Genomic DNA, 22804 nt, shown 5'->3' on the forward strand with positions numbered 1-22804 from the left:
TCTCTCTCTCTCTCTCTCTCTCTCTCTCTCTCTCTTCCACACACACTGTCACTCTTCTTCTCTCACATATACATTACATACAGACACATCACAATACACTCTCTTTCTCTCTCTAAGCAATCTATTCTCCTCGCGTGTCAGCTACGAAACTCTCGATTTGATTTCATTTTAGAAAGAGAGAGAGAGAGCGAGGAGAGAGTTGCTAAAAGAGAGGGATAGAGCAGATTCCATCTCACCATTCTCGCTCTACATTTGTAGAAGCTCACCAACATTGTTGAAGAAGGAAATCTTAATGCGATTCCGCTGAATCTAGTAAAAGGTTTCTCCACATCTGCTAGATCTTATTGTTTCTCACATTTGGTTTTAAATCCATGGAGAATTTGCCGGTCGGTTCGCAGTATGTGATCTGGATTTACTGTTTTTGCGTGAAAGTTGTCAGCTTCTCTACATGGATGTATTTGATCCGATGATTTCTCAAACCATTTTAGTTGAAATTCTATAGGATTTGCTTTATTGCTTATTTCGTATGATTGATTCAATTGAAAGTTCTTTCTCTCTCTCTCTCCACAAGTGATGATGATACAATTTTTTAGTCATCAATTCAAATGGATGCAACTTTCTGTGAAATTAACATGAGGCAAGATGATTATTTTTTAGTGGGGGGCGTTTCAGTTGGATTTCACATTCAGATTACTGACATTTCTGCTATCAAACGAAGTTCACTAATAGATTATAGTTGTGTTTGATTTAGTCTAGTTAGCTTTAAATGTGCTGCGGCTGACTTGTGATTTGAACAGGACGCTGCTGCTGTGAGGGGGCAATCCGGATCTGAAGTGAAGGCTTCAGAATCGCAGAAAAGCTGGCGGCTACAATAGCTTGGAGGGTCGCTGCTCCTAATGGTAGCATTCCCTCTAATGACATGGTAAACTTGTTTACCTTAACTAGTTTTTTGTTTGTCTACGACTGTCTCTGCAGTTAAATCTTGAAATCTGCTGAACTGTCTGGATCCGAATGAATTATTTCTGATTCTATTTGTAGTGTTTAGATCACATGCACTACTCATAATGAGGTTTCTCCTGTTTGAGATTAATTCTGCTCTGCATGTTATTCAGATTGGTATCAAAGAGATCAATGACTCATCCTTAAGTAGTTACATCTTCATTTCTTTTTATAATGTTAATTTATGAAGGAGATTATTAGTTTCTTACCTCTCAGCTATGAGAGCATGTTCCTGAAAATCCTGATTTCCAATATTAATCTGTTGCATGTATTCTCTACTTTGAGTTAACCACTCTGGTTCCTTAAAAGATTAAGATGAGATCCTGAATGCCTTGTTAAAATATATATTCTTTTAGTTTGTATATTTACCAATCCTCGTGCTGCTTTCTTCTAAACGAAAAGCATTATATCATTTGTAAGGTTGCATATGTGCTATCATGTCATGATTTTGCTTGGTTGTGTAGTCCTGCTCCATTTCCTAAAGTGTCCATTTTCAGGGCTATCTGTTAACATTAGTTTGAGCTGTTTTTTTTAATTTTCTGTTGTAGGAGAGAAATGGGGAAGGTAGACCTCATGACTCAGAACCTCCTACCCCCCATGCACTCATGAAAATGGGTTCAAGGTTAGCCAGTTGCTTTATTTTGACTCATGCACAGAATTAAGTTTCATATCTTTTATTTTTTTCAATAAGGTTGATCTTTTATAATTGTATGTGTTTTGAACTGAGAGCTGTTGCTTAGCGATGACACTTGTTCCTGAAATCTAGACATACGTGTTAAGACCCTCCATGTGTTGTCAATGAGATAGTGCAGAATTCATCTAAACTTTATTAGCTCCCTAAGTTATCTGAGGTCATTACCTTCTTCTAATGGCTATATATGGTGTGGCATTTCATTGTTGAAGCTTTATTTTACCTAAACCTATTGAATTTATTTTTTGTAAGTAACAGCAGTGTTTTTTTTTGTTTTTTTATATAAATTTTAGTCTAGGAATATTGTTATTTCCATAGCTATTGTAGTGAATTATCAGTTTCATATCTACTTCATTTTTTCTGCTTGATTTCATTTCAGTTTATATTTAGCTTAATTTTGTTGATAGTCATGAGACTTATTTACCTTCAGAGATCGAGGTAGCATGGAGGACCCAGATGGAACATTAGCAAGTGTTGCACAATGTATTGAGCAATTGCGGCAGAGTTCCTCATCATCACAGGAAAAAGAGAAATGCTTGAGGCAATTACTTGAGTTAATCAACACAAGGGAAAATGCTTTTGGTGCAGTTGGATCACATTCGCAAGCGGTTCCAGTTCTCGTTTCTCTCCTTCGGTCTGGATCACTTGGGATAAAGATACAGTCTGCTGTAGTGTTGGGTTCTCTTTGTAAAGAGAATGAACTACGAGTCAAAGTATTACTTGGTGGATGTATTCCCCCATTGCTTGGTCTTCTCAAGTCAAACTCGAGAGAAGGCCAAATTGCAGCAGCAAAGACCATATATGCTGTGTCTCAAGGTGGTGCGAAGGATCATGTCGGGTCAAAAATATTTTCAACAGAAGGGGTTGTCCCTGCCTTGTGGCAGCAATTAGATAAGGGACTTAAGGCAGGAAATGAGGTCGATCACTTACTAACAGGAGCTTTGCGGAATCTTTGTAGCAGCACCGAGGGATTTTGGCCAGCAACAATACAAGCTGGAGGGGTTGATGTACTGGTCAAGTTGCTTACAACAGGCCAGTCAAGTACTCAAGCAAATGTGTGCTTTCTCCTTGCATCCATGATGATGGAAGATGCATCTATTTGTTCCAAAATCTTGGCTGCAGAAGCTACTAAACTGCTCCTCAAGCTACTCGGGCCGGATAATGAAGCTCCACTTAGAGCAGAAGCTGCATCTGCTCTTAAATCTCTTTCTGCACAATGCAAAGAAGCCAGGCGGGAGATCGCTAATGCCAATGGTATTCCTGTTCTGATAAATGCTACAATAGCTCCTTCTAAAGAATTTATGCAGGGTGAGTTTGCCCAAGCTTTGCAAGAGAACGCAATGTGTGCTCTTGCAAATATATCTGGTGGCTTGTCTTACGTTATCTCAAGTCTTGGTCAAAGCCTCGAATCATGTTCATCTCCTGCACAAGTAGCTGACACGCTGGGTGCATTAGCTTCTGCCCTGATGATATATGATAGCAAAGCTGAATATGCTAGAGCATCAGATCCGGAAGAGGTAGAGAAGACATTGTTACAGCAGCTCAAACCTCAGATGCCCTTTTTAATCCAGGAGCGCACAATAGAAGCCCTTGCCAGTTTGTATGGTAATGGAATACTAGCAAGCAAACTTGCAAATTCTGATGCAAAGAGGCTACTTATAGGTTTGATTACAATGGCAACAGACGAAGTTCAGGAAGAGTTGATAAGATCTTTACTTATTCTTTGCAACAATGAGGGTACATTGTGGCAGGCCCTTCAAGGTCGTGAAGGGATTCAACTTTTAATATCTCTTCTTGGTCTATCATCGGAACAACAACAAGAGTGTGCTGTTGCATTGCTCTGCCTTCTGTCCCATGAAAATGATGATAGCAAATGGGCTATTACTGCTGCTGGTGGTATACCTCCACTTGTTCAAATTCTGGAAACTGGGTCTGCTAAGGCTAAAGAAGATTCTGCAACAATCCTTGGTAACCTCTGTAATCATAGTGAGGATATACGTGCTTGTGTTGAAAGTGCTGATGCCGTTCCTGCTTTACTCTGGCTATTGAAGAATGGAAGACCCAATGGGAAGGAGATTGCTGCTAAGACTTTAAATCATTTGATTCACAAGTCAGATACAGCAACTATCAGCCAACTCACTGCATTACTAGTCAGCGATTTGCCTGAGTCCAAAATTTATGTATTAGATGCATTAAAAAGCTTGCTCTGTGTGGCCCCTCTAAGTGATATGGTGCGTGAAGGCAGTGCAGCAAATGATGCAATTGAGACAATGATAAAAATATTGAGCTCTCTCAAGGAAGAGACTCAGGCAAGGTCTGCACTGGCTCTTGCTGGAATCTTTGATGTCAGAAAAGACTTGCGTGAAACTAACATTGCTGTTAAGACTCTTGGATCGGTCATGAAACTTTTGAGCTCTGAATCTGAAACCATCTTAGCAGAAGTATCTAGGTGCCTTGCTGCTATATTTCTCTCAGTTAAAGAGAACCGTGATGTGGCTGCTCTTGCTAGAGGTGCTTTGCCTACATTGGTGGTGCTTGCTAACTCTTCAGTACTGCACGTGGCAGAGCAAGCAGTTTGTGCTTTGGCCAATCTCCTTTTAGACAATGAAGCTTCAGAAAAAGCTATCTCAGAAGAAATTATTTTACCTGCCACTACAGTATTGCGTGAAGGCTCAAATGCTGGCAAGATCCATGCAGCAGCGGCAATTGCCCGTCTTCTTCGTTCTCGTCAGATTGATTCTTCTTTAACTGAATGCGTGAATCGTAATGGAACAGTACTTGCTATAGTTTCTTTCCTCGAAACTGCTGACAGTGGGTCAGTTGCTACATCGGAGGCGTTAGATGCACTTGCTTTTCTCTCCAGATCCATAGGAGATGGTGAGCAAGTAAAACCTGCTTGGACCGTTCTTGCTGAATATCCGAGTGGCATTACCCCAATAGTCTCATGTATTGCTGATGCCACACCATTGTTACAGGATAAGGCTATAGAAATATTATCTCGGCTCGCCCAGGCTCAGCCCCTAGTTCTTGGGAATACTATTGCCTCTGCCACTGGATGCATTTCATCTATTACAAGAAGGGTGATCGGTTCCTCAGATGCAAGGATCAAAATTGGAGGAGCTGCACTGCTCGTCTGCACTGCGAAAGTCAATTATCAACGAGTAGTTGAAGATTTAAATGGATCTAATATGAGTATATTACTCATTCATGCTCTTGTTGGAATGTTAGCTTCTTCAGAGTCTCCCCCTGCTGCCGATCAGGGTAGCAAGGATATTATAAGTATCTCCAGGATAATTGAAAAAGAAAGTGAAGAGAAAAGTACGTCAGTCATCAGTAGTGTGAATATCGCTACTTGGCTTCTTTCTATCCTTGCTAGTCGTGATGACAGAAGCAAAGTTGAGATCATGGAGGCTGGTGCAATTGAAGTTCTCACCGAAAAAATTTCTGAATCCTTTACACACAACATACTGGTATGTGGTTTATTTTATTCATTTGAGTGTACTAGTTGGCTTAGATTCTGATGCACAACCTTGCTGGCATAGTCTTGAAAAAACTTGCACTGATTTTTTCTTCTTCTTTTCTTCAGGCTGATTATAAGGAGGATGGCAGCATATGGATTTGTGCATTATTGTTAGCAATATTGTTCCAAGATCGAGATATCATACGTGTTCATGCAACTATGAAAGTGATTCCTGTACTGGCTAGTTTGTTGAGGACTGAAGAGGGAGCAAACAGATATTTTGCTGCACAAGCTGTAGCAAGTCTTGTTTGTAATGGTAGCAGGGGGACTCTTCTCTCGGTTGCAAATTCAGGAGCACCAGCAGGACTCATTTCCTTGCTTGGTTGTGCTGATGTTGATATACAGGACCTTTTGGAATTGGCAGAGGACTTTGCTTTGGTTAGTTATCCTGATCAAGTGGCCCTCGAGCGATTGTTCAGGGTAGATGACATCAGGCTTGGCGCTACTTCTCGGAAAGCTATACCAGCATTAGTGGATTTGCTTAAACCTATTCCAGAACGTCCTGGAGCACCTTTTCTTGCTCTGGGACTTCTAATCCAGCTTGCTACAGATTGCCCTACAAATCAAATTGCCATGGTAGAGTCTGGGGCCTTGGAAGGCTTGACAAAGTATCTTTCTCTTGGCCCCCAAGATGCATACGAGGAAGCTGCTACAGATTTACTGGGCATTATGTTCAGCACAGCTGAGATAAGGAGACATGAATCTGCATTTGGTGCAGTCAGTCAACTTGTAGCAGTTTTGCGCTTGGGTGGAAGAGCAGCAAGATATAGTGCTGCTAAAGCATTGGAAAACTTATTTTCTGCTGATCATGTAAGGAATGCTGAATCTGCCAGGCAAGCTGTTCAGCCTCTCGTGGAAATTCTGAGTACAGGTTTGGAGAAAGAACAGCATGCTGCTATTGCTGCCTTGATCAGACTGCTGAATGAAAACCCATCGAAAGCCCTTGCAGTTGCTGATGTTGAGATGAATGCAGTTGACGTGCTGTGCAGGATCCTTTCGTCGAATTACTCTATGGAGCTGAAGGGAGATGCTGCTGAATTGTGCTGTGTGCTTTTTGGCAACACTAGGATACGATCCACTTTAGCAGCAGCACGCTGTGTTGAGCCGTTGGTTTCTCTGCTTGTTTCTGAGTATAGTCCAGCTCACAATTCTGTTGTCCGTGCATTAGATAAGCTCCTTGATGATGACCAGCTGGCAGAACTTGTTGCTGCCCATGGTGCCGTCATCCCCCTTGTAGGCCTTCTATACGGTCGAAACTATTTGCTTCATGAAGCTATATCAAGAGCTCTAGTTAAATTAGGTAAAGATAGGCCTGCCTGTAAGATGGAAATGGTGAAAGCTGGAGTAATAGAGTGTGTGCTTGATATACTTCATGAAGCTCCTGATTTTCTCTGTGCTGCATTTTCTGAATTGCTTAGAATACTAACAAACAATGCAAGCATTGCAAAAGGTCCTTCCGCAGCAAAAGTGGTCGAGCCTCTGTTCCTGTTGCTGACAAGATCGGAGTTTGGACCTGATGGACAACACAGCGCATTGCAGGTTCTTGTTAATATTCTTGAGCATCCACAATGCCGTGCGGATTATACCCTTACATCACAACAAGCCATTGAACCCCTTCTGCCTTTGCTTGACTCTCCGGCTTCAGCAGTGCGACAGTTAGCAGCAGAGCTTCTCTCCCACTTGCTAATGGAGGAACATCTTCAGAAAGATCCTCTAACACAGCAAGTAATCCCTCCGCTGGTACGCATTCTTGGTTCCGGCATTCCTATTTTGCAACAGAGAGCTGTTCGTGCTCTCGTTAATGTTTCAACAATATGGCCAAATGAAATTGCAAAAGAAGGTGGTGTAGGCCAGCTATCAAATGTTATACTCCAGTCAGATCCTCTTCTCCCTCATGCTTTGTGGGAGTGTGCTGCTTCTGTGTTATCTAGCATCCTGCAATTTAGTTCGGAGTTCTATTTGGAAGTTCCCGTTGCAGTGCTGGTCAGGTTGCTGCGTTCAGGAACAGAGAGTACTGTCGTTGGTGCTCTGAGTGCTCTTCTCGTGTTGGAGAGTGACGACTCTACAAGTGCTGAAGCAATGGCTGAAAGTGGGGCAATCGAGGCGCTTCTGGACCTTCTTAGAAGTCATCAGTGTGAGGAAACAGCTGCCAGACTACTCGAGGTGTTACTGAACAACGTGAAAATCAGGGAATCTAAAGTTACCAAATCTGCAATCTTGCCATTGTCCCAATACCTTTTGGATCCTCAAACCCAAGGTCAGCAGGCGAGGTTACTCGCCACCCTTGCTCTGGGTGACCTATTCCAGAACGAGGCTCTTGCCCGAACAGCGGATGCTGTTTCAGCCTGTCGTGCATTGGTGAATCTCCTCGAAGATCAACCTACAGAGGAAATGAAAGTAGTAGCTATATGTGCTTTGCAGAACCTGGTTATGTACAGCCGATCAAACAAGAGGGCTGTTGCAGAAGCTGGTGGCGTTCAGGTTGTGCTCGATCTAATCAGCTCTAGCGACCCTGAAACGTCAATCCAGGCAGCTATGTTTGTCAAACTTCTTTTCTCTAACAACACCATTCAAGAATACGCCTCAAGCGAAACTGTGAGAGCTATAACAGGTAAAATTCACCTCCCTCATTCCAGCTAGCTTAAGTTTTAATATCTTGTTGATGAAAGACCTAATTTTTTCACTGTTCCTCTAGCTGCAATCGAGAAAGACTTATGGGCTACTGGCACAGTAAATGAAGAGTATCTGAAGGCTCTAAATGCACTTTTTGGCAACTTCCCCCGCCTTAGAGCAACGGAGCCAGCAACACTAAGCATTCCTCATCTGGTCGCTTCTCTCAAGACTACCTCAGAGGCAACTCAAGAGGCTGCCTTGGACGCACTATTTCTTCTTAGGCAAGCATGGTCGGCGTGTCCAGCTGAAGTTTCTCGAGCGCAATCCATTGCTGCTGCAGATGCAATACCCCTTCTACAGTACTTGATTCAATCGGGACCACCACGGTTTCAGGAGAAAGCTGAGTTTTTGCTGCAGTGTTTGCCAGGCACACTAGTGGTAATAATCAAGCGAGGCAGCAACATGAGGCAATCCGTTGGGAATGCTAGCGTATACTGCAAGCTAACCCTCGGAAACACACCCCCTCGGCAAACCAAGGTATGAATTTACACTCGTCACCAAACGTTCGTTTCATGCTCTTGCTCTGTTTTACTCCAACTGTCCTTTGCTCTAGGTTGTATCAACCGGCCCTAATCCAGAGTGGGATGAGAGCTTCTCGTGGTCGTTCGAGAGTCCTCCCAAAGGCCAGAAGCTTCACATTTCATGCAAGAACAAGAGCAAGATGGGAAAGGTAAATGAGTTCTAGTGACAAGATTTACACAAAAACTCTGTGTTCAGTCGATTCCACCGTGTTTCCCTACCTACTCTTATTGGGTCTACTTCTTTAACTGCAGAGCTCATTCGGGAAGGTAACCATCCAGATTGATCGTGTGGTGATGCTAGGCGCAGTTGCGGGCGAGTACACGCTGCTGCCGGAGAGCAAAAGCGGGCCGTCGAGGAATCTGGAAATAGAATTCCAATGGTCTAACAAGCCCCAAGCTGAGGTAAACTAGCAAATTTACTTCAAAGTGAAAACAGATGCACAAAAAGATACAGATTTTGCTCTTTATTTTTTTTTCCGTTTGTGATAATTTATCGTGTTAGTGTATATAGTTTTTGGCAATCTTTTGCAGCAATTCCTCCTGTGCCAAACGGCTGTTTGTTTGTAATTTGAGTCGTTTTTATTGTTTAAGTGAGATCTTTTTTTATTTTACTTTTTAGATTTTTGTTAAGTTGTACTTTATTTGAAATTTGAGGCAAGATAATGTAATTGTGCTCTTGCTTGGGATAAACAAATTGAGTCGAATTCATATATAATACTGCTGTTGAATTTGCTTTTCTTATTTTTTACATGATACCTATCATGATATCACAAAGTTGAATATATATTACTTCCTCCGCCCCCAAAACATCTTCATGAGGAGTTACAACAAACTACTAGCATTTACATTCATGCAATCCACATGAATATTTTTATATTTTTTAAATAAAAATATAATTTTAGTTGAATATATTTAAGTTAAATATAAAAAAATAAAAATAAGAAATAAAGAAAATTCAGAACAATAGTGAGATCCAAATTTTATTCACAATAATACTCATTATTATCAATTATTATTCACTTAAAAAAAAAAAAATCGTGTCGTCCAGTACTTAATACTCAAGTCAAAACGATCTATATATCGAATGAGACGTAATGCTATCAAAGTAGATTACTTTTTTTATCTTATAAAACGGAAACATATTAACTCTAAAAATGTAGTATATCGCTCCAAGCAATATAAAATATAGAAAATTGTGTATTTGATGATTAGAGAAGAGGTCTCACAAAAGAGTGGATTTTTAAAATGGCCACTTTTATATTGTAAAATTAAAAATTGTCCACTAAGATAAAAATATTAAAAAATGGCCACTGTTACCAAAATACCCTTCCACATTAAAAATTAAAAAAATGGCCACTTTACATCACCCCTTTAAAAAATCCCGCAATTCACAACCAGTGTGAATTCACAACCAAAATTTTTTGGTTGTGAATTCACACTAGTTGTGAATTGAGAATTCACAACCAGAATTTTTTGTTTGTGAATTCAGAACTAGTCGAATTCACATCCAAAATTTAATTCACAACCAAAATTTAATTCACAACTAGAATTTTTTTGGTTGTGAATTCACAACAAATGAATTCACAACCAAAATTTAATTCACAACCAGATTTATGTTGGTTGTGAATTCACAATCAGTCGAATTCACAACCTGAATTTAATTCACAGCTATAATTTATTTTGGTTGTGAATTCAAGTAGTTGTGAATTTGAGTTTTTAAAGTTTGAATTCACAATTAAAACTGTAATTTATTTTGATTGTGAATTTATAGATTTGGTTGTGAATTCATAAATGTGGTCGTGAATTCAAGAAAATTAAATTGTGAATTCATAAATTTGGTTGTGAATTTAAGAACAGTAAAAAAACAATTATACAGCTCAATCAAATTAATGTACAACACCAAAATACAACAACTCAATCTACCATCAAAATACATCAATTCCTCTAAATCAACAATCAAAATACAACAAAATATTATCCGAATCAATTCAATCTACAATCAAAATACAACAATTCCTTCGAATCAACAATCTCAGTTGTGAATTAAATTCAACATATCACCCACACGCACACTGCCAGTTCCCTCTCTCACGGAATCCGTCCATCTCCTCCGCCCTTCAACGTCTGCCGCCGCGAATAGTCGCCGGCTGCCGCCACCCTCGTTCCCCTTGACTTTCTCTCTTTCTGCTCAACCACCTGCACACACATAAAAAGGACCAAGCGGCGCGCCGGCCACCCTCTGACTCTGGCGGCGACACGACACCAGCCGCACTGCCACCTCCGCCTAACTGTGGCCGGGCAGCAACGGCACCGCCGCGTGCCTTGCCTTCCTCTGCTCTCTCTACCGTCCGCAAACACCAACACCAGGACTCCCCCCGGCGACCGCATCAGCCGATAAGGCCAATCGCCGCCTTTCACCCCTCCTTCTCCTCATAGCTCTCTCTCAGATCTACTCTCATCTCAGATCAAAAATCCCAACACTGACCTTCACCTTGGCGATAGCGAGGCACCGCCGCCACCTTGGCGACTTCCACCTATCGCATCCGCCTTCCCCTTTCCTCCTCCAGTTTACTCGCCTGCCGACCTGCAGTTATCCACCATAACCACCAAAATCACCAATTCGCCCAAATCTCAGCAGATCAACTTCTATTTCACCCAAATTGGAGGTCTGGAACTCCGACGGTCGCTCTTAGTCGTCGAATTTCCGCAACAAGAGAGAAAGCCGACGGCGGCAGCAGCGAGGGGATCGGCAACACGGCGTTGGAGGCGGCACGACGGCGGACGATTTAAAGAGAGAGAGAGACCTGGAACCCCGGCGGTGCCACGACCACAAGCCACCACCGTCGGGATTAGATGCGCCGCCAGAATCTGGATGGGCGGCGGCGTTTTCAGCGCTGCTATGGGCGGAGACGACGAGGCCGCGGCGACGGCGCTTCGCCGGAGGAGAGAAAGAAGGAGAGGGATGGGGGGCATATTCACGAGAGAGAAGTGAGAATGAGAGATATGACAGTGGCCATTTTTTTAAATTTTATTGTAAGGGGCATTTATGACCTTTTACACAAAAACTGGCTAATTTTTTAAGTTTTTATTTCATAGGCCAAAATTTAAATTTACTATATAAAACTGGTCAAATCTATATATTACCTCCTCACAAAAAGTGAAAATTTGCTTAATTTATCTTAAGTTTTTATTATATACATTCTTAATTTACATATTTAATTTTTTTTTATCTATTTAATAACAGAGTAATTTGCTTATTAATTTTCATTTTGTATTTTTTCGAAAACTTTGTATTGAATTCACTAATTATTCTCTATGATTGAACGTAAAATTAATCACATTGACAATAATATAATTAAAAAATAATCTAACTATAATTAGTTTCCATAACTTTCAATTTATTTTCACTATTAAATTTGAGTCTGTGACATGTGTATATATATAAATTCTAAGTTAGTTTTGTAAATTGTATAATTTTAAATTTATATTGTGGTGAGTTCATAAAATGTAGATCACATTTAACATACTTTATTCGAAAGAAAAAACTATAATTTGGTGGATTAGTTCAAGGTGATATCAATGAGCAAACAAGACACATGTTCTCTAGGGGTGGCACGGCACGGTATACCTTATTAAATCGACCATACCTTATACCTTACCTTTACCTCCGGTATGGAGAAAATTCATACATTTACCTTACCTTTACCTACGATATACCTTAGTTCGGTATACCTTAAGTACAGTATGGAGAATATACAAAACTTTTACCGTACCTTTATTTCGGTATACCTTACCGAATTTCGGTATACCGTACTTTCACGGTATACCGCACTTTAACGGTATACCAAAATAATCGGTATTATCAAAATCGAAAAAATTCAATTGGTATACCGTACTTTATATTTGCATACTTGTATGCATTCATGTAATATATAATAAATTATATAAATGTTATAAGTTACATATAATTTATATGTTAGAAGTAATATTATTTATAATATAATACTAATATTATAACTATGCTATTATATATGTAACTATTATAAGTTAGATGTATAATTTATTGTAAAACAATAATTTTAGTTATATATTATAACTATACTATAATATCAAAATAAATAATTTTATTTTATTGTATAACTTGTACTATATACTATATTTTATTTGTTTTTGTATCATTTGATGATATTTATAAATTTATAAGTTATATAGTATATACTATATACTATATAGATGTTATAAATTATATGAGATTTATAAGTTAGATGTAATCTAAGTTATAATATAATATCAATATTAATTATAGCTATGCTATTATATACATAGATGTTACACGTCAGATGTATAATTTATTGTAGAACAATAATCTTAATTATATAATATAGAATATTATATTATAACTGTACAATAATCTTAGTTATATAATATATAATATTATATTATAATTGTGTTATGATATCAATATAAATAATTCAATTATATTAAATTATATAACTTACATACTATATTATATTTTATTCACTTTTGTATCATTTGATGATATTTATATTCGCATACTTGTATGCATTCATGTAATATATAGTAAATTATATAGATGTTATAAGTTACATATAATTTACATGTTAGACGTAATATTATTTATAATATAATACTAATATTATAACTATGCTATTATATATGTAACTATTATAAGTTGGATGTATAATCTATTGTAAAACAATAATTTTAGTTATATATTATAACTATACTATAATATCAAAATAAACAATTTTATTTTATTGTATGACTTATACTATATACTATATTTTATTTATTTTTGTATCATTTGATGATATTTATAAATTCATGTACAATTGTATATAGTCACATAATATAGATTATATACATCATTTTATAAAATTTATAAATATTTTTAAAAATATAGACATAAAAATAAATATTACTCCCTCCGTCCCATTAAAGTTGGCAACATTTCTATTTTGGGTGTCCCATTAAAGTTGGCCACTTTCTAAAAATGGCAAAAGTTTATTTTAATTAAGTCAACAATTACTCACTAATTTGGTCAACAATTGTAGGCCACTTTCTAAAAAATGCCAAAATTACTTTAATTAAGTCAACAATTACTCACTAATTTGGTCAACAATTGTAGGTCATACTCTATTAAAACATATAACACTCAATTTCTTAATCTCCGTGCCGAAACGAATGTTGCCAACTTTAGCGGGACGGAGGGAGTATATATTTTCAAACTATAGATTTTGATACGATATATACCGCGATTTTCGGTATACCAATATATACGGACAACTGCGGTATATCAGAATAAGGTATTGTACCTTATTACCGATATATACGGAATATTAAGGTATACCAGAATAAGGTATGATACCGCATCACCGGTATATGTAGTAATACGGTATCATACCGTATTCTGGTATATACCTTTGATTTTTTCGGTATATACCGCGGTATTGGTATACACCGGTATACCCCGGTATTTGGAAAATTCATACCTTTACCTTATCGTAAATATTCGGTACGGTATCATACCTTACCAAAAAAAACCGGTATACCTTAAATTCGGTATTTTGCGGTAATTTACGGTACGGTATGGCCGGTATACCAAGTTTTCGGTATATTTTTCCAGCCCTAATGTTCTCTATCCCTTTTTTGTGCATTTTTCACTATTAAACTCAAAGATCTCTTAAATAAATATGGAATTTAACGTGGAAATTTGAAGATAAATAAGATTCAAGGACATAGAACAACAGTAAAAGAAAACTGTTGGGAACCTTGTGGAATATCCTAACCCTTGTTTTGATGATACCAAAATTCATAGGACTTATATGTAATAGACTAGAATTGTTTAGAACTCAAGTGTTAGAGTTCGTTTCTAGTTTAGTTGCGGTGTCGAAGACTGAAGACTGAAGACTGCAGATACCAACTGAAGTATCAGTTGAAGACTGATTATTTAATGCGCGCAAAGGACTGATACTAAAGTCAAGTATCAGTTGAACATTCCTCCTAGGACTGATTTTCCAACGTTCAGAGGAAGCCACGTACGCACAAGTACAGCCGCATTAAATCCAGAGATCTCAGAATATCTTATCTCTGCAGAGGTCATTCCTATCTGGTGGTTACTTTTCAGAGATGTCACATCTCCTGTCCATCAAAAAGAGTCGTTTCCACACAGACAAGGAACCTCGAAGATTGAAGCCTCAGCCCAAATTCGAATTGCTCTCCAACGGAAGAAATCTTGAGGACGATTTACGCCAACGGATCTATTCAAGAGTTCTCCTACAAATAGCGCTCGAGGATCACTTCAACCTTCACCGATTCAACGATATAAGCTGAAGCTCTGCTAAAATTGCTACTCAGCCTAAAGCTTAACCGCCCCAAAGCTTGAATCGAAGAAGAGAATTCCAAAGCCAAAATCAGTCACTGCTGATTACATACATTCTCTTAGACCCTAGGCATATATCTGTTTACCCAGAAGCCAAAGGTCAAACTTGCTTCAAAGAACTTGTTCTTTGTAAGTATAGTTGGCACTCGTTCAAACCTCCTCCCCATAAGAGTGTTTGAGTGGTTCGGAGTTCAGGAAGGTACTCTGAACTCTGAGTGAAAAGTCTGAGCACGAGGTGTGCTTAGCAGGGAAATCCTACGCAAGGTGTGTGGGTGCTGAAGAAGGGTTTTCTTTAGTTTACGGTTGTGTGCACCAGGCAAGCACACGGGTACGGTTTGCAGTGCACCAGTGAAGCACTTGCGGAGTGGATTGTTGGTCTGATCAACCAACCGTGGATGTAGGAAAGGGTTTTTCCGAACCACGTAAAAGTCTCTGTGTTATTTACAGCTTTCAGTTTTACATTCTTACTTGTGCTATTTCAATTGATAAAACTGAACACTGAATAACAGCAAAGAGAAACCTTAATCCAACAACCTGCTCCACCGAGGCTATTACGAAACTAAGTTTAATTTCCGCTGTGTATGATATCAATCTGACTGAACTATCCTCTGATAGTAAGGAAGAGTGATACCATCTCTATCTTTGCAAACACGACTGAAGCCCTTACTTGGATCAGTTAAGTTTCAGTAACTTAACTGATAACTCATTACTGAAGAGCTTTCAGTATCAGTCGTCAACCCTGTTGGTCAAAACTGATTTCAGTAAAACAGGAGTCCTTGTTTGCGTGCAAAGTTTCGTTTTGATCTCTGACTGAGATCCCTCTGATTGAGGTCAGTAGATTAAGTCAAAATAGCCTATAGGTGTATTCACCCCCCCCATACACCTATTCGAGACCCTCAGGACCTAACAATTGGTATCAGAGCAGGTTGTTCGCAAGAACTATCTGCATCTGACTTGGTTCTATTTGAACTAGATCCTTTTGAGGGTATCGTTGTTTTTGATCAAAAATCTTTTCTCAAGTTTATTCTTGAGATTGCTTGCTCTGTGTTCGTTTCCTGTTTCCTGTGTGCTTCTCCCTGCTTTCTCTAACAATGTACAGGAACAAGAAAGATTCCTCCAGCGATTATGTTCATACATATTCCTCCAACCTACTCACAATCAGAAGCAACGAGCAGATATGATCAAACTCAACTAGAGTATCAACACCTAAGAATGAGATTTGAAAATCTCCTTAGGGAGCACAAACAGATCATCAAAGAGACTGATCTTGTGCAAGATGCTCGAAGGATCGTCATGCGCCACTTCATTACAGATGAAGATGAATCTGACAAAAGAGATGTACAGGAGCGCAGACTGATCAACAGACTGAAACTTCTTCAGTCTCAGAAACAAGAACTTCTACAACGTCTCAAGGAAGCAGAGACAGAATTCAAAATGGCGTCAGAAGTTTTTGAATGAGTGATTCATGAGGAATCACTTCAGCACAGAAGAAAGATGGAATGTGAAAGGAACGTGCAGCAACAGCCAATGGACCTGAATTCAAAGGAGAATCAGTCATAAGACTCAGGGGGAACTTACACTTCAAACATCGATGTATCTAGTGATGATCACTGTGTAAGCTTCTCTCAACAATTTCACATGTATCTATGACTACTTCTCTTTATCCTTTTTCGACTGTATTGTGCTTAGTCTGATGTGTCTCTTTAATTACTCTCGTTATTTTACGTATTAGACACGTGCACACTTATTTTAAAACGGTTATCACACGATCACACGATCCCGCCCTTTTTACTAACAAGCGGAGTGATCCACGTGTCACGACTCCATTTGCACGGATTTGAAACGTTTATTGAAACCGACTTATGCACGATCTCTCACACTTTCTTCAAAAACGTTTCATCTTCGACTAAAAGATTTACTCAATCTCAGAAAAATCTTTGTGTGCAAAATTCCTTGAGAGTACCTTTTTCTGCAAGACTAACAGTAAGAATCCACAGTTTTACCTCTGTGAGAATCAACCATCAGACTTTTGCAGAAAACCTTTTAAAGATCCAAATGGGAAAATCAGCATCACAACAAGTTGTTTGTTACGAATCTGTTGTCTCATTGGAGTCACTCCAACAGTTTGTTGATTTCAACAAGATCAACGAGATATTAGAACGACATGGATGGATGAAGTTCGTTCAATGTTCGCCTGAGTTTCTTCTCGACAAGTCGATCATCCGAGAATTCTACGACAACATCAAAACAGATTAATTGACTGGTGAACTCAAAACAGAGATTTCTGCTTTCACGAATGAAGGCTTCTCAGAATCAACAAAGATGTCCATCAACATATCTCAAGAGGCTAGGGAAATGTTCAACCTCCCGACTGATGGACCAGCCCCATTCTTCACCGATGATGAAGCCACAAAGCATATGAGAGAGGCACTGATGAACAATACATGTGCCGACCGCGCCATCACCAATGTTCTGAGTATTTCAAGAATTCATCCTCATCTCAAACCCATTGCCAAAATTATCAAGAAATGCTGGTTTGGCACTCTTGGATCCCCAGGTCATCTCTCTAGACCACATAAATTAGTGTTGATCGCCCTGATGCAGAAAGGCCCATTCAACTGGGAGAAGGCCTACATTCAGATACTCGCTGAAGAGAAGAAGGAATCCCACTCCACCAGGCATCTGCGTCAAGGAACCAGAGTTTCTGCACTCATTCTTCATAGTGCTAAGGAGACACCTTGTTTCTGGAAGAACACTACTCAAGTGTCTTCCACCACTCATTTGTTTGAAAAACAGAAAAGTTCACTCAGATGGAATATCAGTATCTCAACTGAAATTCCTCTCCTCACTTCTGAGCCACGATACAAGACTCGAGGTTCAACCAAAAGAAAGTTCGACAGCGTGTCGTCTCCAGTCAAGATCTCACTGGATACTCCTCAGAAATCTCATAATGAGGAATATGAAGAAGATACACCAAAATCTTCTGATGAAGCTCTTTTGCCAAGCACGGAAACTCCTCAACAACAGGCTCCTACTGTCCCTCCACCAGATGAAGGAAAACAACCGACAGAGGAGACACAAGCAACCAATGACAGAGAAACTGATTCTGAAGAACTTCCCCTCAGAGGTTTCTTTCACTACTGTCTTGAAGGGTTCAACAAGAAGGCAAAGTTTGATGAAGTTACTAACGTCAATGCCGCATCCTCATCCTCAACCTTAGTCAATCAAACTACCCTTCTCAAAGACTTCATGATACAATTGTCAGAACACTGTGTCACAACCCTTTTTCCCGCTGTCTTAGCTTCCTTAAACCCTGAAGAGTTTCAGGCTCTTGTCAGTTACTTCTTCTTTATCTTTATTAAAACCCTACCCAAATCTCAATACAAGGAGATTGATGAAGTTCTCACTAAAGGAGAAATGGAAACATTGGAGAACAGCATCTTTGAGAAATTCAAGGTCACAAATGTTTGGGATGGCATCCACGACTGGGCACCCAACTTCAGACTGTACCTCACTTCCAGAGGTCTTCTCAAAGAAGATAATGCTGAGGACATCAAAGTCCACCATGAATCTCCACTGCATCAGACTGCTCCAACCAAAGCAACAGAAGAACGAACGCCAGCTGAAGAGCAAGAACCTGCTGAAACTACCACTGAAGAAAGAGTTCAGATGCTGGACGAGAGGCTGCTCATTCAAGAAGAAGCTTCATATGAGCTGAGAGTCAAAATTGCAATTCTTGAATCAACAGTCACTCATCTTCAACAGCAATTGGAAATCCAAAATAAATTCAGCAAGGTCCCTGAGTCTGATGGCAAAGACAAACGAGAAGATGACAGAAAAGGAAAATGGAAGCTGACTGAAGAACCAAAAGGAAGTCCTCCAAGGAAGCCAAGCAAACAACTCCGCATCAACTAAGGACTAAAGAAGATCAAGGAATGTCATCTAAACAGAAACTCATTATTTTGAATATGATGTTCTTAGATTGTCTTAGTTCGTTTTTCTTTGTTATGTTCTTCAGCACTTTAGTTTGAAACTGTGTCCTTTACTGAGTATTAAGCTGATTCATGATTATTCAGTCTTTGTTCCCCTTGCCTAATTTACTCTTGATGATTATGGTTTATCTAATTTAGGGGGAACTCTGTTTAAGCTTTTTCAGTACTTGTCTGTTGTCTTCACTGATTGTTGGGAACTTGTTCGTATTTTCTTTTACTTGGACTAGTAATGAAAATAGGGCCTATGAGTGTTAATGATTAACTGACGAGATTGCGTTCTACATTAGACTTTCAATTTCCAAAATCTATTTTTGAGCATATCTTTTCGAATCATTGCATGCACTATACGCCGCCTATTTTCAGCAAGAGATTATGACAAATATTCTATATCAGTTCATATCTCATTTTTCTAGACACTTTTCTGACGGGCATTTATTACGGACGTCAAAATTCATTAAAACTGATTTGGCGCGCAGATTTCAAACCGCCCACGTCTTTTCGAATGCCCTAGGAAACTGTTCATCTCCCACGATCACACTTTCTCCATTACGACCACTACTCAATCTTCCATCACTCTTGCATTCTCTCTAACTTTCAAAATCCACAGCATTATACTGTGAGATCCCTTCCTGTAAAATTTTCTTCACAGATTTCTTTTTCAAAATGGCCAAGACCAACATGAAGAAAAATGACAACAAGAAGGAGGCATCGAGAGAGAAAGAAGTCAGATATGAGCAGACGGTGCACAAAGAATCATTCGAAAAGAAGCCAGAATTTGCAAAGGTCTCAGAAATTCTTCACCGGAACGGATGGATAAAGTTTGTCACAAGTGAACCAAAGTACCTACTCGACGACGCTGTCAGAGAATTCTACGAGAATATCAGATTCAACAACTCTGAATAACTAATCTCAAAGGTCAGCATCATCGACGGGGCAAAATGCATTGAAGAGACTCTCAACGTCTCCAAAATTGTCAGAAAACTGTTCAATCTCCCGAACAGTGGATCTTCCCTCTCCAGACTGACTGATAAGGACGCAAATCAAACTCTCAAGTCTGCAATGAAGGACGAATCCGAATCGACGGAGAGTCAAGTTACTCTTTCCCATCTTCATTCGGAGTTTGCCATGCTGGGAAAAATTATCCAGAAGTGCTGGATAGGTGCTACAGGGACGCCCGACAAAGCTTATCAACCTCAGAAGAATGTCATGGCAGCTCTTATGGAAAAGGAATGCTTCAACTGGGAAGAAGCTTACCTGAAGCTTCTTTACAACGAGGCTCACAACATAAGGCCGGCGACGATGGTTCGACAAGGAAATAGGGTCTCCCAAATCATCATAGAAGGAACAAAGAAGCACAAGTTTGTGCGATGGCCAAAGATGATCGAATTCACAGATAGCCTTCGTCTCTTCAAACTGGCAAGAAGAGATCCCAAACCTTCTCCGAAGACGAAGGTAATTGATATCTCATCTCCACCATCATCTGACTCTGATGATACACCTGATTCACCGCCATCAAATTCTCCTGCTCACACAAATGTGCCACGCCGAGTTCGTACCAATCTCCCTAAAAGACCTACTGAGATGCCTTGGAAACTTTCTCCAAAATCCAAAGGCAAAGCAGTTTTGGAAACTGTCCCAGCACCAACCCCCATCTTTCTTTCAAAAGGGACTCAGGAAGCAGTTGAACTTCAGACCGAAGCTCAACAAAGTGCTACAAATCACCTCCGACGTATAATTGGTGATGTTGATACGTCATCAAAAGTCTACCGGAACCTTCATAGACTTCTTACGTATACCTTCCTGAAGACGGCGCCATGCCCAAGAATCAACAGTCTTCACAGCCCTGAAGCCGAAGATTCGTTCGAGATGGAAGAGGCTTCCCTAATTAGCCTCTTTCATATTGAAAGTGTTTGGGATGTAATTCATGACTTTGACAAATTTGCCATGAATTACTTGTACATGTCACTCAACGATGATGCTGAAACGCCAAAGACGTCTGAAGAGCCTCTCACGATAGAACACGTAATTGTTGTTCTCAGCTCTCCAGTTGGTGACACTGATCAACCAGCAGAATCAATTGCTGATCCTGCTGCTGCTGAACAACCAATGACTGATTCGATCAGTCAACCGGATTTGCCATCTACGCCTCCAACAAATCCTGCTGAAGCAGACCGGACTTGCATCCCTGAAGCTGTTGCTACTTTACCAGAAGAAGAACAGAGATCAGCTGACAATGCTGATCGCCCAATGTCTGAAGAACGAGTCGAAGAAATCCCCAAGTCTCCTCCGCCTTCAACGACACCACTCTTGAACACTAATAAGCCTACTCCACCTGAAGACCAGAACATCAGTCAAGAGCAATCAATTCCTCAGCCTTTTGCTGAAGGAAGAACAGAACGTCCTGCTCCAACCAGCCAAGCCGAGGCCTCCACATCCAAAACCAATGAAGATCGTCAGCAAGTGCAGAATTCTCCTACCGACTCAGACATCCCAATAGAACACGTAGAGCTTCCTCGCGCAGAAGGACCAGTTCTATTTGATTCAGATTCTGAAACTGACGAGCTTCTTACTGTCTGGAAGCACAATCGGCCACACATGAATCTACTACGGATCTCTGATGATGCTGAAAAACCGATGGATGTTCTGCTTGAGCAGCTTGCTGATCAACGGCTTGAAATCGACTTACTCCAACACGAGCTCAAACGACAGAATATTTATGGAGAGAAGTTCGTAAAGAAGCTTAAAGAAGTCGAGAAACAGGCAACTAAAGACATGATCTATCATGCCGATTTGATAGGTAAGCTCCAACAGCGGATGGATACAGAAGAAAAAGCTCTGCTCACGTACAAACTGGAGATGCTTGATCCAAAGCAAGGTCTCCCCAAAATCAAGAAGGATCACGAGGAATTATTCACACTCTTCCTGGAATCAGAAATTCAAAGGAAGACACAATATCTTGAGCTGACTGAGAAGATCCGGGAAATGGAAATTGACTTCCTAAAGACGTTCATGCCAAGAACAGAAGTCAACCTCCTCATCACAAAGACTGTAGAACCTTTTCTGCAACGACTTGCGCAGGTGGAAAGGCAAATCCAACGACCTCAAGAGTCCCCTGACTCCGCCCTCCTTCAGAAGATGTTCAATGATCTTCAAGAGTTACAAAGTCGACTTCCTCTTGCTGATGCCAAAAAGGGGGAAGAGGATATAATGAAGCACATGCGAAGAGAAGCGGAAATGCTCCCCTCTGTTTTCAATAGGGTGGAAAACAAGGCTGAGGAAATCACTGCAAGGGTTACTCCCACTTACGCCTCAGTAGAAGCCAGCAGAAAAAGAAGCAGAGAAAGCTCCTCAAATAAATCTGAACTGAAGAAGAAGAAAACTGTTGACTTCATTTCAACTCTAGAGGAAGGTCAGAAGCTTGAACATTACCTCAAGAATGGATTGATTGTATCTCATCTGGAAAAGTTTGAGCGATCAGATAAATGGATATCGTCAGAGTTGAATGACTGGTGGGAGAAAATCAAGGAACGCTACACCAAATGGATCGTGTTTGCAAACATCCAAGGTGACAAGGAGCGCAGGAATGAAGCCTGGAAGTACTTCATGATGCAATTGGAAGAGCGAGATCTTGTTCGTCGAATGCTGGAAGCTCAGATGGAATATGGAAAAGGCATTCCTGACCCTCAGAAGAAAGTAGTGACTCCACCAAGGATCAAGAATGGAGTCGACAGAGAAAGGATCAAGAAAGAAGTCAGAACAGTTTGCAGAATTTGGAGCATTCATCCAGACTCCAGGGAAGGCAGAAAGATATGGGAAGCAGTCTTCAAACTCTACAATCAGAAACCTTGAGTCAGTTGAATGTCCTCTGTAATGTTCTTTTTCTGTTCTCAAGTTGTAATTTAGACTGATGTTTTGTCAGTCTTTTCGTAATGAAAAGAACAACTTCTTATTGATCTCAACCTGAAGACAATGACTCTTTGTCCAGGCTCTGATTATGGTTTTTCT

At 39.9% G+C, this 22804-nt stretch overlaps 1 protein-coding gene across 1 annotated transcript; it reads left to right on the plus strand.

Moving 5' to 3' along the window:
* The first annotated feature begins 27 nt into the window (after nt 1-27).
* On the plus strand, nt 28-9145 carry LOC131001391 (protein CELLULOSE SYNTHASE INTERACTIVE 1-like). Its single transcript, XM_057927772.1, has 8 exons — nt 28-319; nt 798-922; nt 1548-1621; nt 2121-5160; nt 5277-7821; nt 7906-8360; nt 8437-8553; nt 8657-9145. The coding sequence occupies exons 2-8, from the start codon at nt 920-922 to the stop codon at nt 8813-8815; spliced, it is 6393 nt and encodes a 2130-aa protein (XP_057783755.1). The 5' UTR covers nt 28-319; nt 798-919; the 3' UTR covers nt 8816-9145.
* The last annotated feature ends 13659 nt before the right edge of the window (nt 9146-22804 follow it).

This window comes from Salvia miltiorrhiza, chromosome 8, assembly GCF_028751815.1.
Source record: "Salvia miltiorrhiza cultivar Shanhuang (shh) chromosome 8, IMPLAD_Smil_shh, whole genome shotgun sequence".
Lineage (NCBI taxonomy): Eukaryota > Viridiplantae > Streptophyta > Magnoliopsida > Lamiales > Lamiaceae > Salvia > Salvia miltiorrhiza.

Coding starts and splice junctions, on each gene's coding strand:
- LOC131001391 (XM_057927772.1), top strand. Junction 5,161..5,276: donor CCTTTACACACAACATACTG/GTATGTGGTTTA, acceptor TCTTTTCTTCAG/GCTGATTATAAGGAGGATGG. Junction 8,554..8,656: donor ACAAGAGCAAGATGGGAAAG/GTAAATGAGTTC, acceptor CTTTAACTGCAG/AGCTCATTCGGGAAGGTAAC.